Here is a 12721-nt window from a genome sequence, read left to right as displayed (position 1 = left end):
GAGAGAGTCATTGATCGGCTGCCTCCTGCACTCCCCTGACTGGGGATTGAACCTGCAACCCAGGCATGTGCCCTGACTGGGAATCGAACTGCGATCTCCTGGATCCTAGGTCGACGCTCAACCGCTGAGCCACGCTCGGCTGGGCAAAGATGTATTTTTTTTTTAAAAATACGTTGAGGTGGTGTTAGCCGTGGGCATGTTACTGTGCCATGTGTACTGGCTGAAGAGGCCTCTCCTGACTGTGTGGTCAGTGGGAAGTCAAGACAGCTACAGACACGGGTTTCAAACCTCTGACCCTAACTTCATGTCATCCCACCTTTTGTTCAGTAGCTTCAGAGGTATGTTTTAAAAAATTTATTTTGCCCTTTATTGATGTTATTATTTCCTTCCTCCCAACTTTTAATTTTGAATAATTTGAAGCTATAGAAACTTGAAACAGTGGGTCAGTGAACAGTACCTTCACCAGATTTCATCACTTGCCGCCTTTCAGGGCCACGGTTCCTGTGTCTCCCTCTGCTGTCTGGGGAACTGTTTCATTGATGTTTCCAGAACACAGATACTCTGTGACATTTCCACAGTTGTACCTCTGCATCCAGAGCTGTGACACCAACAATGCCTAATCCACACTATGATATTTCTTCCATTTTCCCCAAAGTGTCTTCATGCCCTTTTTTCAGATTCAGGATTGAGCCAAGTTCCTGTGCGTCCTGGCTGAGAGGCTGAGGTGGTTTGGGCTCCCCCCACCCCATGACCTATGGTAGGAGCAGGAGGGTAGGACCTGCTCCAGGCCGGGGCATCAGCTCACTGCTCCTTCCAAAGACCAGGGCACTAATTTTGTTTCCTGTCTGGAGCCACAAGGCAATTTCAGCATTTGAATTAGCAAACTAGGATGCATTTTTCTTACTATTTTTCTTTCTTCTACCCGCCTTCTCATGTGGAAAATCTGAAGGATTTGTATTTGGAGGTTGGGATCGTTGTGACAGACACCTAAAATGAGTATCTCTCACCTAGACAGGCCCCCAGGGACATCCAGTGGTGTCTAGAGACATTTTTGGTTGGCACAGAGGGGGAAGCAGGTGCTACTGAGGATCCCACAAGGACAGGGCAGCCCCACCACAGGACAGTTCAGGCTGGCTGACTGCGGAGCTGAGGGTGAGACCACTCAATGAAGACTTGGATGTGCACTGCAGAGGGCTCCCTCAGAGTGCTCGGGGGGTGAGCCCTTAAAATTTCTGGGGCCTCCAGCCTCTGCTTTCACACTGCTGGTTGGTTTGTTTTTTTTAACCGTCTTTATTGGCACTTTCCTATTTCTCCCTCTTTTGACATAAAATGTACATAACAGCAGTAACCATTTTAAACTGGACAGTTCAGTGGCACATCCACAGTGCTGTGCAGCCACCATCTCCACCTAGTTCCAGAGTGTTTCCATCACCCCAGGAGGCTCCCCGTACCCACTGAGCTATTCTTCATCTCACATGTGCACAGAGCCCCTGACAACCACTGCACCTGTCTGTAGAGTTGCCCGTCCTGGGTATTTCATGTAGGTGCAGCCATATAACACGTGACCGGCTTTTCCATGTACCGTCATGTTTTCAGGGATCACCCATGTGGGGGCGTGTCCGTGCTTGACTCCGCTTTGTGACTGCATGCTATTCCATCTTGGGGGTTCCACAAGCATCAGGTACCTGTTCTCAGTCCCTTTTGGGCATGTGCCTAGGAGTGGGATGGTGGGGTCATGGAATTCTGCTTTAACATCTTGAGGAACCACCTACCTGTTTTCCTCCCACACACACATTCACTGCCAAAAAAAACCCAGTAATGCAAGCAGCATAATTCGAAAATAAAACTATTTTGTTAAATAAAGACAGAGTTCACAGTTCACCGGGGGACATTGCAGTGTCTGATACCTCTCCTGGCCCCTGACCAGATGTGTGCACGTGGGTTTGTAGACTTACAAAACATAGAGTTAATCCACAGGTGTGGGGTAGCCTGAAACACCCAGAAGTGGTCTTTTCCCACAGTGTAATTTGAAGAGGTTATGGAACATGTTCAAATGTGTGGAGATGTGGTTTCTCGGAGGGAACAAGCAGGTTTCCAGCAGGGATCTAGGATTCACATTCTTCCATCCTGGCTTCGGGGTGTCTGCTGGTCCCCTAGACTCCGTCCTAGACCCAGGCCGGGCTGGGGGGCTCTTCAGCAGCAGGGGGCACTGGAAGTGTTTCCAAGTGGATTTCCTGCCTTAGGCAGCATTTGGCCAGTGGGTTCAGATGCGATCCTCTGCCTGTGGACAGGAGTCTGGGTGAGATGACTCGGGAGCTTCTTGAATTGCAGTGATGCTTCTCTGTTGTTAACTGATTTTTCTAGTTGCAGGATTCTCGACACCTTTCCCCACCCGCGGTTTTCAGTCTAGCTCGGTATTTTCCCTGTGGCATTTCTAAGGATTTAAAAAAGATAAATTGAGATTAGATTTCTTTTTCCCCCACACTGAAGAACTAAATATTGAATTAATACTAAGTACGAAGGAGAGTGATTTGGGCGAGAAGGGGGTGGTCTACACGGACACTTGCTCCTCTCCCTGAGTGCAGTGCTGGGCTAACACAGCCTCTCTCTGTCTGTTGCAGACAATTGTACATGAATCGGAGACCAGACCAAAAGTACTTCTGAATTAAGGTAATTTTGAAAAGATTAATTTGTATCACTTTTTAAAGTACAATATTTCAAATTCTTCAGGTTGTTTTTTTTTCCTTTTTTTTTTTTTTTTTTTTAAATAACCTGGTTCTGCCCATCTCTCTTTTTAAGCCCAGAGTTGGTTTTCAGACCAGTTGATCCTGAGGAGGGTGTTTTCTTCAAAGGCTCCATCCAGGTTCCATCCAGTGCTCAGCAGGGAGGGTTAGGGTCCCAGAGCTTATGGCTCACACTCTAGATGAGAGCGGTATTTCTCCAGCTTCTCTCATGAGGAAGCAAGAGGGCCCTTTCCCAGGTCATATCTTAGCTGGACTACCAGCAGGTGACAGAGAGAGAGGTAAGGCCCCACAATTCAGAAAACATCCCACGTTTCTAGAAGGGGGAGCGAAAGCGAACGGGTCAGTGGTGGGGGTGGTGAGTCTGGTGAGGGGTTATTATTTCACTCTTTGTAAATTGAAATAATTTTAAGTTAAAAAGCAAAACTAAATTGAATGAATTAGGTGCTTGGACAATTGGGTACTATATGCAGAAACTGAATTTGATGCACAAAAATGAACTCAAAGTGCATCAGAGACCTGAATGTAAACCTTATACAAGAGAATGTGTAAAAGAAACCATGGGAACTATCAAGGCTTCAGCAGGCAAACATCACTCTGTCACGACGTCAGAGACACAGTCCGTCCATACGAGGCTGTTTGTGGATAGAACGTCACCAATGCCAAACACTGCTCCTCATGGCCTGTGACAAGAATGAAAAGCCACAGCCTAGTAGGGAGACTGAGCGGGTCACCTGTCTTCGAGGTGACTTGTATCCAGAGTGAGCAAAGCACTCAGAATTCACTGTCAGGAAACAAACCATCCAGTAAAGAAGCAGTGACTGAGCAGGCTCTTGAGCAGAGCGAGCGCCTAGGCCTGTAGAAAAGAAGGCTGTTTGCTATGAGGACTAGTTACGGTTTACTTTAGCTCATGGACTGTTCTGATCTACTACTTCTGATCTGCTAGAGGCTGACGCAGTGGCCCAGTGCCATCCACACCTAATGCCAGTCCTTACCGCTTCTGCAACACGGACATTAAGCCTCCAAGGTTAGCCTTTCATCTGTTCAGACAAACTTGGGAGGTACCGTAGTTGTGTCTTCGAACAGCTGGCTAACTCGGCAGGGTGATGTCATCACAGGTAAATGTCACCGTGTGACATGGCCTGCTCATGGTGTGCCTGTGCACCCACACTTTCAAAACCAGGAGAGTTAATATGTGCTTATAATGTAGCCAAGCAATGCCAAGAAATAGTGATTTTTTTTTAAAAAAATGTATTGAGAATGGTCAAATATAGGTAAAAGCAATATTATGTAATCACCCAGCTCCAGCATTTACAGAGTTCTGCCAGTTTTAGTTTCCTTCCTCCTTTCTTCCTCCTGTCTTGGAGTGTCGAGCACATCCCACAGGAAGGCCTTAGTCTCGGGTGTCTCCAGACAGAAGAGCAGCACCTCCTCCATGCTGCCAGAACCCAGACCACGTGCAGATCTCCCTGCTTTTCTCTATAAAGTCTGTACGTCTGGGTTTTGAGTCAAGATCCTAAATCATGTATGCTTCACAACCATTTTAATGGAAAGTTGTGTATGCTTCACAACTATTTTAATACAAAAGTTAACAAGTGTCAGGTGCTCCACCACCAGACTAAAGCAGTTACCCTTCACCACCAGTCTGTTTTAAAAATTAACCTCTTTAATCTCTTTACTTTTATTGATTTGAGAGAAAGAGAGACATGCATCTGTTCCACTTATTGATGCATCATTGGTTGATTGTTGTATGTGCCCTGACTGGGGATTGAACCCGTAACCTTGGTGTATTGGTGTGATGCTTCAACCAACTGAGCTACTCAGCCAGGGCTACCAGTCTTCTTTTGCATATGCCCTTGCCCGTTACCCTCTTCTTGGTTGTTTTCAAGTGAATTCTGACCTGTCATTTTATTAAACATGTCATCATGGACCTTTGAAGGCCAGGAGAGGCTGTGGGTCATTCATGCTGGACCGAGTGTCCGTCTGCACTGCATGTTTTCCTGCACCCTTCAGGCAGGAACACCCTTCAGGCAGGAACACCTGAACAGATGGCGATGTCTCTGTCCTCTGCCCCGTGTCGCTCATGGTATTGCTAGAACCCTGTGTAATAGGAATGGGACTGGGCTGCCTACTGCCCTTTGGATTTTCACTCTTAATTTTGGAGATTAACTTGGATCTGGAAATGAAAGAAAAACAGAAAAGCGGATGAAATTGATTTCAGTTCCTCCTGCCAGCTCCTGTATCAAAATGCAGCTTTATCTTGGAGGTGAGGTGCCGTCCTTGTGTGGCCGAGCAAGTCAGAGACTCCTGCCCATGTGATGGGAGGCTCCGTGGGCTGGCTCTGGCTTTAGAAGTTTCAGATTCAGTGTAGTAGCAGAGCCACGGCAGCCAGGTATCCCCAGTCTGCCCTCCTGTGAACACCATGTGTGCGCACTGCCCAGTAGAGAGGTGCCCTTTACCGTCTGATTGCAGCAGGACTGATGATGCACTTTCCAGTTGCCTTGTTTAATTTTCCTCTCCGCCTGTGATGGAGAGAACACCTTCTGATGTCGCAACCAACACCAGAGCAAAGCGATTGGTGCTAGTCGCATTCCTCATGTGTGGCAGAACCAGGAGTGGGCATTGGTTTTTGATACACTAACAAAGTTGCAGCCTGAGTGTCACTGGTAGTGAGTGTACAATACCTACGGGGTGCTGAGCTGGGGTCGCCACTGACATGTGCTTCCTGGATCTGCAGAGTCTTGATGAGACAGATTGTGCTACATCATCACAAGGTGATGATGGGGAGCCGCCCGAGCACATTGCTGCTCATGGGGAGTACTTGAATAAAAGTGATGCTAACAGTGACCTACAGAAATGTTGCATGTAATCTAGTGTAGGGGCAGACCGCTTCGGCTTGCTTTCTGTTACTTAAAATCTACACAGAATATTTCCAAAACAGAAGTTCTGAACCAGAGCCGGTGGCAGATGTGGGTCGTGAGGAGAAGAGGGGGCCTCTCAGCAGGTCTGTCTTAGTGGATTAGACCGTCAGTGCGCTGAATCAGCTCACCGGAGCTTAACAGTGACTTTGACCAGGAGGGGAGAAGGCGCCCAGGCCTTGGGGACCTGATGGTAGGGTTTCCAGAAGGCTTTGGGGGACTGAGGATAGTGAAGAGAAAAGCAAAAGCGAGCCAATGTAAGTAAGACTTCTGAACGTGCCTAATGGTTCTGCATAAGCTGCCCTGCCTGCCGATGTTGGAAACCAAGAGAAAGACATGACCACTGATTCTCATGAAAATGATATTAATCTTTTAAAAATTTTAAAACAAAGTATAGTTTGTTCTTTTAAAATAGCTACAGTTATTGCAAATTGTTTTCCATTTAATGAGTGATGAGCATTTCTCTGGGTGTCTGTCTGCATGTTGTTCTCAGGGATCTGTGGGAGCTCACCTGGTGCAGTGTGAGCACTGGTTGCAGAAAGGGTTGCGATCCAGAGGCAGTGCCAGTCATCGGTGCTATTCACCGATGGGAGAGACAGACACAGGCCTGGTTTGTCCTCTGCTTAGGGCTGAAGATTTAGGTCAGCAGGTCCAGTATCGCTGCTGCTGAAATTGAGTGAAGTGACTGAGTTAAAGGGAGCTTCTCAACATAGAGATACTCGGCTTTCAGTAAATTCATTCCTCTGCCTTTACTGTCCGCAGGCGGGGTTATCCTGTATGCCATTGTCAGTGGGTGCGGACAGGCATGTCTAATTAAGGGAGACACTTCATTAAGATCTTGGGAGTTATCCCACCTAATGTTACCTGAAGACCCCAGCATCTCGGGAAGTACTTCCTTTTCCTTAGATCCTAAGGAGTTTGTTGTTTTTAGTCCTCAATTTAAAAATTACCTTAGCCTTTTAGTGTTTAACTTAGGATCAGAAGTTGTTTGTTGACCACAACCACCCGTGGAAGTCCATGTGCCTCGTAGCAACCTGAGCGTTACTTTCCTCCAGGTCGACTGGAAGGGTTGGGTGCGGAGCTTCCTTATAAGACTGAGGACAGCTATCTGACTTGGGATGGGGGGCTGGAATGAAAGTGCCCGCTGTGCAGGGCTGTCTGCAAGAACCTGGTCCCGTTCGCCAGCACCTGAGTGCTGGGAGGTTCCGGGCTGGAGGGGGTGCAGGTGTCCCTGAGCCCAAGGACTTTGTGGCCTTTTGTTTTGAAATCACTTCCTATTCTCTTGGCGTGGTTATTATTTCATACATTGAAGTTCACAAGTTGCTCCTTAGAGTGTATTGGTGCAAATGGGAGGGAGTTCACCAGCATATCAATGGGCACGTCTGTGGCGCGGCTCCCACAGCAGATGGCTCTGCTCAGGGCCAGGCCACAGGTAGTCTGCATCAGCCAAGCCCCCCACCCCCCGCAGCATAGCCTTTTGAAGCAGCTGTTTTGATCAGAAACATTTCTAAGACTGTATCAGCGTGGGTGCCATCCCAGAGAACTGTGCTGCCAGCCCTGCCCTTTGTTGCCCTGCTCCTGGGCCCGTCCCGCCAGGCCTTTGCACCAGGCTGCGGGGGGTGGGCCTGATGGGCCTGAGCTGTAGGCCCGCCATGTTGGTTCTGCCTGCTGGGATCCCAGGTCCATGTTGGTGGGAGAGCACGTGGCCCCTGAACCGGAGGCCTGTTGGGCACCATATTATCCTTAAGAATTGCCATGTGAGCATGCTGACATCTGGTGGCCATGGATTCAAGGTCACTGATGTGGCTTCAAGGTACTGGGTCGTCAGACCACCACTGTACCTGCTTCCTGACCTGGGTTTTCATGTGAGCTGTTCTGATGTCCGTTTCAGCTCCTTGGGTTCTCTGGTGACACCCAGGTCCTTGAAAAATGCTACATGACAGATTTTTCCTTTTTTAACTGACCACCATCTTTTGAGTAGTAATTTCTTAGACATTGTCATTGTACAATGCTAGTGAATGATATAAACTGTATTTTACTAACCCAGGCCTTTGTGGGCATTTTATAAGTTCTGATTTATAATGAAACCATAGGTCTCAAAATTTCAGTTTTCTTTTCTCGCCTGCTTCATTAATTACTCAGCCATTGTTTATTAACTTTTTTAAAATCAGGTTTTTTTTAATCCTTACCTGAGGAAGATATTTTTTTACTGATTTTAGAGAGAGATGAAGGAGAGAGAGAGAACCGTCTGAGTGAGAGAGACACATTGATCTGTTGCCGCCCACACGTGTTCTAACTGGGCATCGAACCCGCAGCCTTTGGGTGTAAAGGGTGACACTCCAGCTGAGCCACCTGCTGGGCTGTTGACTGACTCTCTGTGCTGTTTCATTTCAGATCTGCTTCTCTGAGGTGGCGTTGCAGAGCACTCCGGTCAGAAGATGAGTGAGCTTGACCAGCTGCGGCAGGAGGCCGAGCAGCTGAAAAACCAGATCCGAGTACGTAGCTGCCCATGCGTTCAGCTTTGCTAATCATGTGCATTGAGGTCCAGTGTTGCTGATTGAGGAGAGATGGGTTATAGGGTGATTTCAGTGTCTTGGACTGAGGTCAGATCTTAGCCCTGGAGTCACTAATTACAGACCCCGTTATTTGGCCTAGTTCATTATTTTCAGGATTTTTTCTAGTGTATCATTATTTGCATATATAAAAATGTTTCCGTGTGATTTAAAAGTATTTTTCTGTACATTTTTTCTTAACCTTGGAATTAGCTTTGCGACATTCTTTTGGTCCCTGCATAGAGTGTGGTGTCCGCCTCCGTCCCCTGTGACTGTTAAGTTGAGGGCAGGCGACTTGTTTAAAAATAGGAGTATTAACAACAATAAAAGGTATTTTAGGTGTGCCTGACTTGTTCCTAATTCTGAAAAACAGTGTTCCTCAGGGAGGTCACTGGAGTCGACACTTTTATAGGCCGTTAGAGCAGATACATCTGACTGACGATAAAGCAACCAAGTGCAGTTCTCAGAGTCATGAGTCGCCCAGTGCTGCCTGGTGCTCGGTGTCAGGGCAGAGCCCAGGGCATGCTCGTGGGGGAGCCGTGGGTTAGAGGAGCTAGCTCTTCTCTCCTCCAGTTTCGTGAGGCAGTGCTTTAACGGGTGTTTTTTTAGAGAAAGAAACATTTAATACAAGTAGCTGTTTCTGTTCTCAGACTGTTGATAGGAAGAGTGAGAGAAAGAGCTGGACACAGCAGAAAAGACACGCACAGGTAGATGTGTGTCATCTGGTGAAGGAGTTTTCCTCTGACAGTTCGGGTCACCCACAGGCTCCAGCCGTCTGCCAGAGCATCACTGTAACACGTGTTTGTACGGAGTTCTGAGGTCACCAGAGCAGCGGCTCCTGGCCGTGTCCTTCCATTTTTTATTACTATTTTTTAATCCTCACCCGAAGATATTTTTGCATTGATTTTCAGAGAGAGTGGGAGGGGGAGAGAGACATCGACGTGAGAGACACAGGGACTGGCTGCCTCCTGCACGTGCCCCGAGCAGGGCCAGGGACGAGCCTGCACCCGAGGTTCGTGCCCTTGGCCGGAATCAAACCTGGAACCCTGCAGTCCACAGGCTACTCTAGCCACTGAACCAAACCGTCCAGGGCTAATTATGTCCTTTTAAATGGCCAGTTATGTTCAGAAAGCCCAGTGGTAACTGGGGAAAGAGGCACCAGCGTTATTCTAGCCATCTTTTTCGAGAACTTGAGAACGGGTAGTGGAGTTATCTGGTATCTGCAGCCACAGAGGAAACAGTGATGTCCTCCTGCTGTAGAATTTCAGGCCTTACCGTTGTTTATTTATCTATCTGTTTATTGTTAGTCCTCACTAGAGGGTATATTTTTTCCAATCCTTTGTAGAGAGAAGAGGGAGGGAGGGAGGGAGGGAGGGAGGGAGGGAGGGAGGGAGGGAGGGAGGGAGGGAGGGAGGGAGGGAGGTATTGAAGTGACAGAGGCACACTGATTGGTTGCCTCCTGCATGGGGATCAAACCTGCAACCCAGGTACACTCCCTTGATTGGGAATTGCACCCAGGACCCTTTGGTACCCAGGCTGATGCTCTAACTACTGAGCAACATTAGCCAGGGCTGTGCTCAGTGTTCTTTTGTTCTTTTTTTTAAGGATTTTTTTTTCTTTTTTCTTTTTTTAAAATGTATCTTTATTGATTTCAGAGAGAGGAGAGGGAGAGAGAGAGAAACATCCATGATGAGAGAGTCATTGATCGGTTGCCTCCTGCAGGCCCCTGACTGGGGATGGAGCCCACAACCTGGGCATGTGCCCTGACCTGGAATCGAACCCTGATCGCCTGGATCCTAGGTCGACGCTCAACCACTGAGCCATGCCCGGCCAGCCTGTGCTCTGTTTTAAATGTTCTTTATCAGTAGTGTCCACACTGTGTTATGTGGGACGTGATTTTTGGACACTAGCTAGGATGAAGTCGCTTATGTCCATTTAAAAACTTTTTACTGTTTTTTGTTTTTTTGTGTGTTTTTTTCCTTAAAATTAAAAGCCATAGGTACGTGCCCAGGCCGATTTGACTCAGTGGTTAGAGCGTCAGCCCATGGATCCAAGGGCTGCGAGTTCGATTTCCAGTCAAGGGCAAGTACCTTGATTGCACGTTCCATCCCCAGCCTTGGTCAGGGCGAGTGCAGGAGGCAACCGATTGATGTTTGTTTCTCACGTTGATGTCTCTCTCCCCCTCCTCCCTTGCGTCCGCTCTCTGTCTAAAACTCAGTGGAGAAAATATCCCCGGGTGAGGATTTAAAAGCTGTAGGTAAGAACATCAAGCAGAACGGGGCTCAGAAGCAGGTATCGGGCTTGGTCCTGCCAGCTGGGCTTCACTGGTAAAAGGCTGCTGCACTGGGCTTCCCTCCACTTACCCTGACCCCTCACTCGGTGGCAGAGCACACAGTATTTTCTGTGTTAGTTATATATAATTCACGAAGCAGATGACATGTAATCACATGATTAACGTTGGAACCTAGATCTTTGGGACATTGCTGATAACGACATCTTTGAATCCATTCCCATGTTCTTGGTTCGTGACCGTCCCCACCAGCTTCCTGGAGTAAAAATAATCAGCAGGGAGGCATTTGCCCCTCAGGGAGTGTCTCCCCCGACCCTCACACCAGCGCCAGGATGTGTAAAAGCCATCCAGTGGCCAGTTGCCACTGTGAAAGCACCTGGTCAGGTGACAACATAACAAAATACTTTTCTCGTTAGATATTGTCGTAATTTTCTTGCAAATCACTTCTATACTCAAGTTTTGACCGTTTTAAAGCTATTGTCTCATTTTCCTTTCTCTATCGTATGGCTTTTTATTTGTAAAATATGTGCACTAATGTGAGATTTCAAGATTTTATTTTCTAATAACTTTGATCTTTTAGGGACAGTGAAGCATTCTATTTAGCTTTAATGTGTCCCCTTGTAGAACAAGTACCTGCCTCATAAGGTCGTTCCCTGGACAAGAACACGGTTAACAGATGGAGCAACCTGAAAGTCACAGCAGGCCCTTTTCTCGTTTCGATAGCTTCAGCATTAGCGGTTTGTCTGGCTTCAAAACAGTTCCCAGTTAACACAGTCCAGAAGGACAGTTCTTTGGGCTGGACATCAGTGCTTTTCAGGCATTTTTCTCTGGGCCTCACAGCTCCTGGGCTGTTAAAAGACAGAGGGAGATGTGTGTGAAGGTATGGGGCCTCGGCAGGCAGGACGGTACAGCTCCCAGGTCCAGGGCTTCTCCGGTGCCACCCAGCTCCCAGTGTGGTCCTCCCAGTGTGGCTAGCGTCCTGGGCATTGTGCTGATTAGATGGGATGATCTGCAGGTCTGGGTGTAGACTGTGGTCTCCCGGACAGTCCACACATTGCACCGTACTGTGGGGTGTTGCAGGATGGCAGAAGGAGCCCTCCATGGTCAGTTTCTGCCTCTCTCCTGGCAGTGCCCAGAGACTCTGGAACTGTGGTGGGAGGACCTGGGATTGGACATGTCTGATTTACTGACTTCCTCCTTATCATTGTTACCTCTAGGATGCCAGGAAAGCATGTGCAGATGCAACACTCTCTCAGGTAAGAACCGTTCACGCAGCCACCTGCCTGGCACAGAGGTGGTGCCTCTGTGGACCCCTGGGACACTCTGCTCTGGTTCTCCTGCGCAGCAAGGGTGGGAATTGGTGCTGGGAGCATTTGCACTCAAGTCACCCTCATGCTCAGCGTAGGAAGTAGTGCTTTTAGGATGAAAAATAAATCTCTCTGAAGCCTTAAATGAGTACTTACTATTGCAGAGGTCAGAGTAGTAAAATATTAGTCTTCAAGGAAGGTATTTTGAAGGTTCTCTCCTTTATAAAAAAATCTGCCTCAGAACTTTTATTTCTGTTGGCATGTCCTCAAAGTTTAACCAGTGCTGTGGCCCAGCATTTCCACTCCAGACATAGCCAGAGAACTGAAAACAGGTGTGGGAACAGGCACAAGGCGCAGGTTCTCAGCAGCCCTGGGGTCCATAACTGGTGATGGGTAGACAGATTGCAGTAAACGCACGCAGTGGAACATCACTCAGCCATAGAGAAGAGCGCAGCTCTGACACTTGCTGCAGCACGGACACCCCTAGGACCTGGAGCTGTGGGGCAGCCAGGCTCAGGTCCTGCTCTAGGGTCCATTGACAGGGAGCAGTCAGAACAGGCCAGTCCATGGAGACTTAGTGGCTGCCAGGGACTGGAGAGGGGGAAGGGAACGAGTGCTCAGTGGACATGGGCGGGGGGTGGGCATGTTCTTGAGCCGGGGAGAGGTGGTGTCACACAGCATTGTCAGCATGCCAAGTACCACTGGATGTATACTTAAGTGGTGAATTTCACCTCCTTAAAAACATTATTTTTGCTCAATGAATTAAACAGAAATGTGTAAGAAAAATTATATTTCTACTGAGGATTAATTTTTCACAGTGTTCTAATGCTTTAGGGCAGGGTTGGGGAATCTTTTTTTCTGCCAAGGTCCATTTGGATATTTATAAGACCATTTGAGGGCTATACAAAATTAT

The 12721-nt window shown here is 47.9% G+C and overlaps 1 protein-coding gene across 2 annotated transcripts in view; it reads left to right on the top strand.

Annotated features, from left to right (window-relative positions):
- Positions 1 to 12721, top strand: part of GNB1 (G protein subunit beta 1) — a 59214-nt gene that overhangs the window by 30674 nt on the left and 15819 nt on the right. Inside the window, exons 2-4 of one of the 2 annotated variants that reach the window (XM_087820061.1) lie at positions 2622 to 2670; positions 8054 to 8154; positions 11719 to 11757. In XM_087820061.1, the coding sequence (XP_087676187.1) occupies positions 8098 to 8154; positions 11719 to 11757 (96 nt within the window). In that variant the 5' untranslated portion in view covers positions 2622 to 2670; positions 8054 to 8097. Of the gene's footprint in view, positions 1 to 2278; positions 2671 to 8053; positions 8155 to 11718; positions 11758 to 12721 lie in introns of those variants that run through there. The other variant, XM_016216850.2, reaches the window with a different exon arrangement.

This window comes from Miniopterus natalensis, chromosome 9 (assembly GCF_054644295.1).
Source record: "Miniopterus natalensis isolate mMinNat1 chromosome 9, mMinNat1.hap1, whole genome shotgun sequence".
NCBI classification, from domain to species: domain Eukaryota; kingdom Metazoa; phylum Chordata; class Mammalia; order Chiroptera; family Miniopteridae; genus Miniopterus; species Miniopterus natalensis.
Note: the sequence above shows the minus strand (reverse complement) of the source record. Positions and strands in the feature narration are given on the sequence as shown.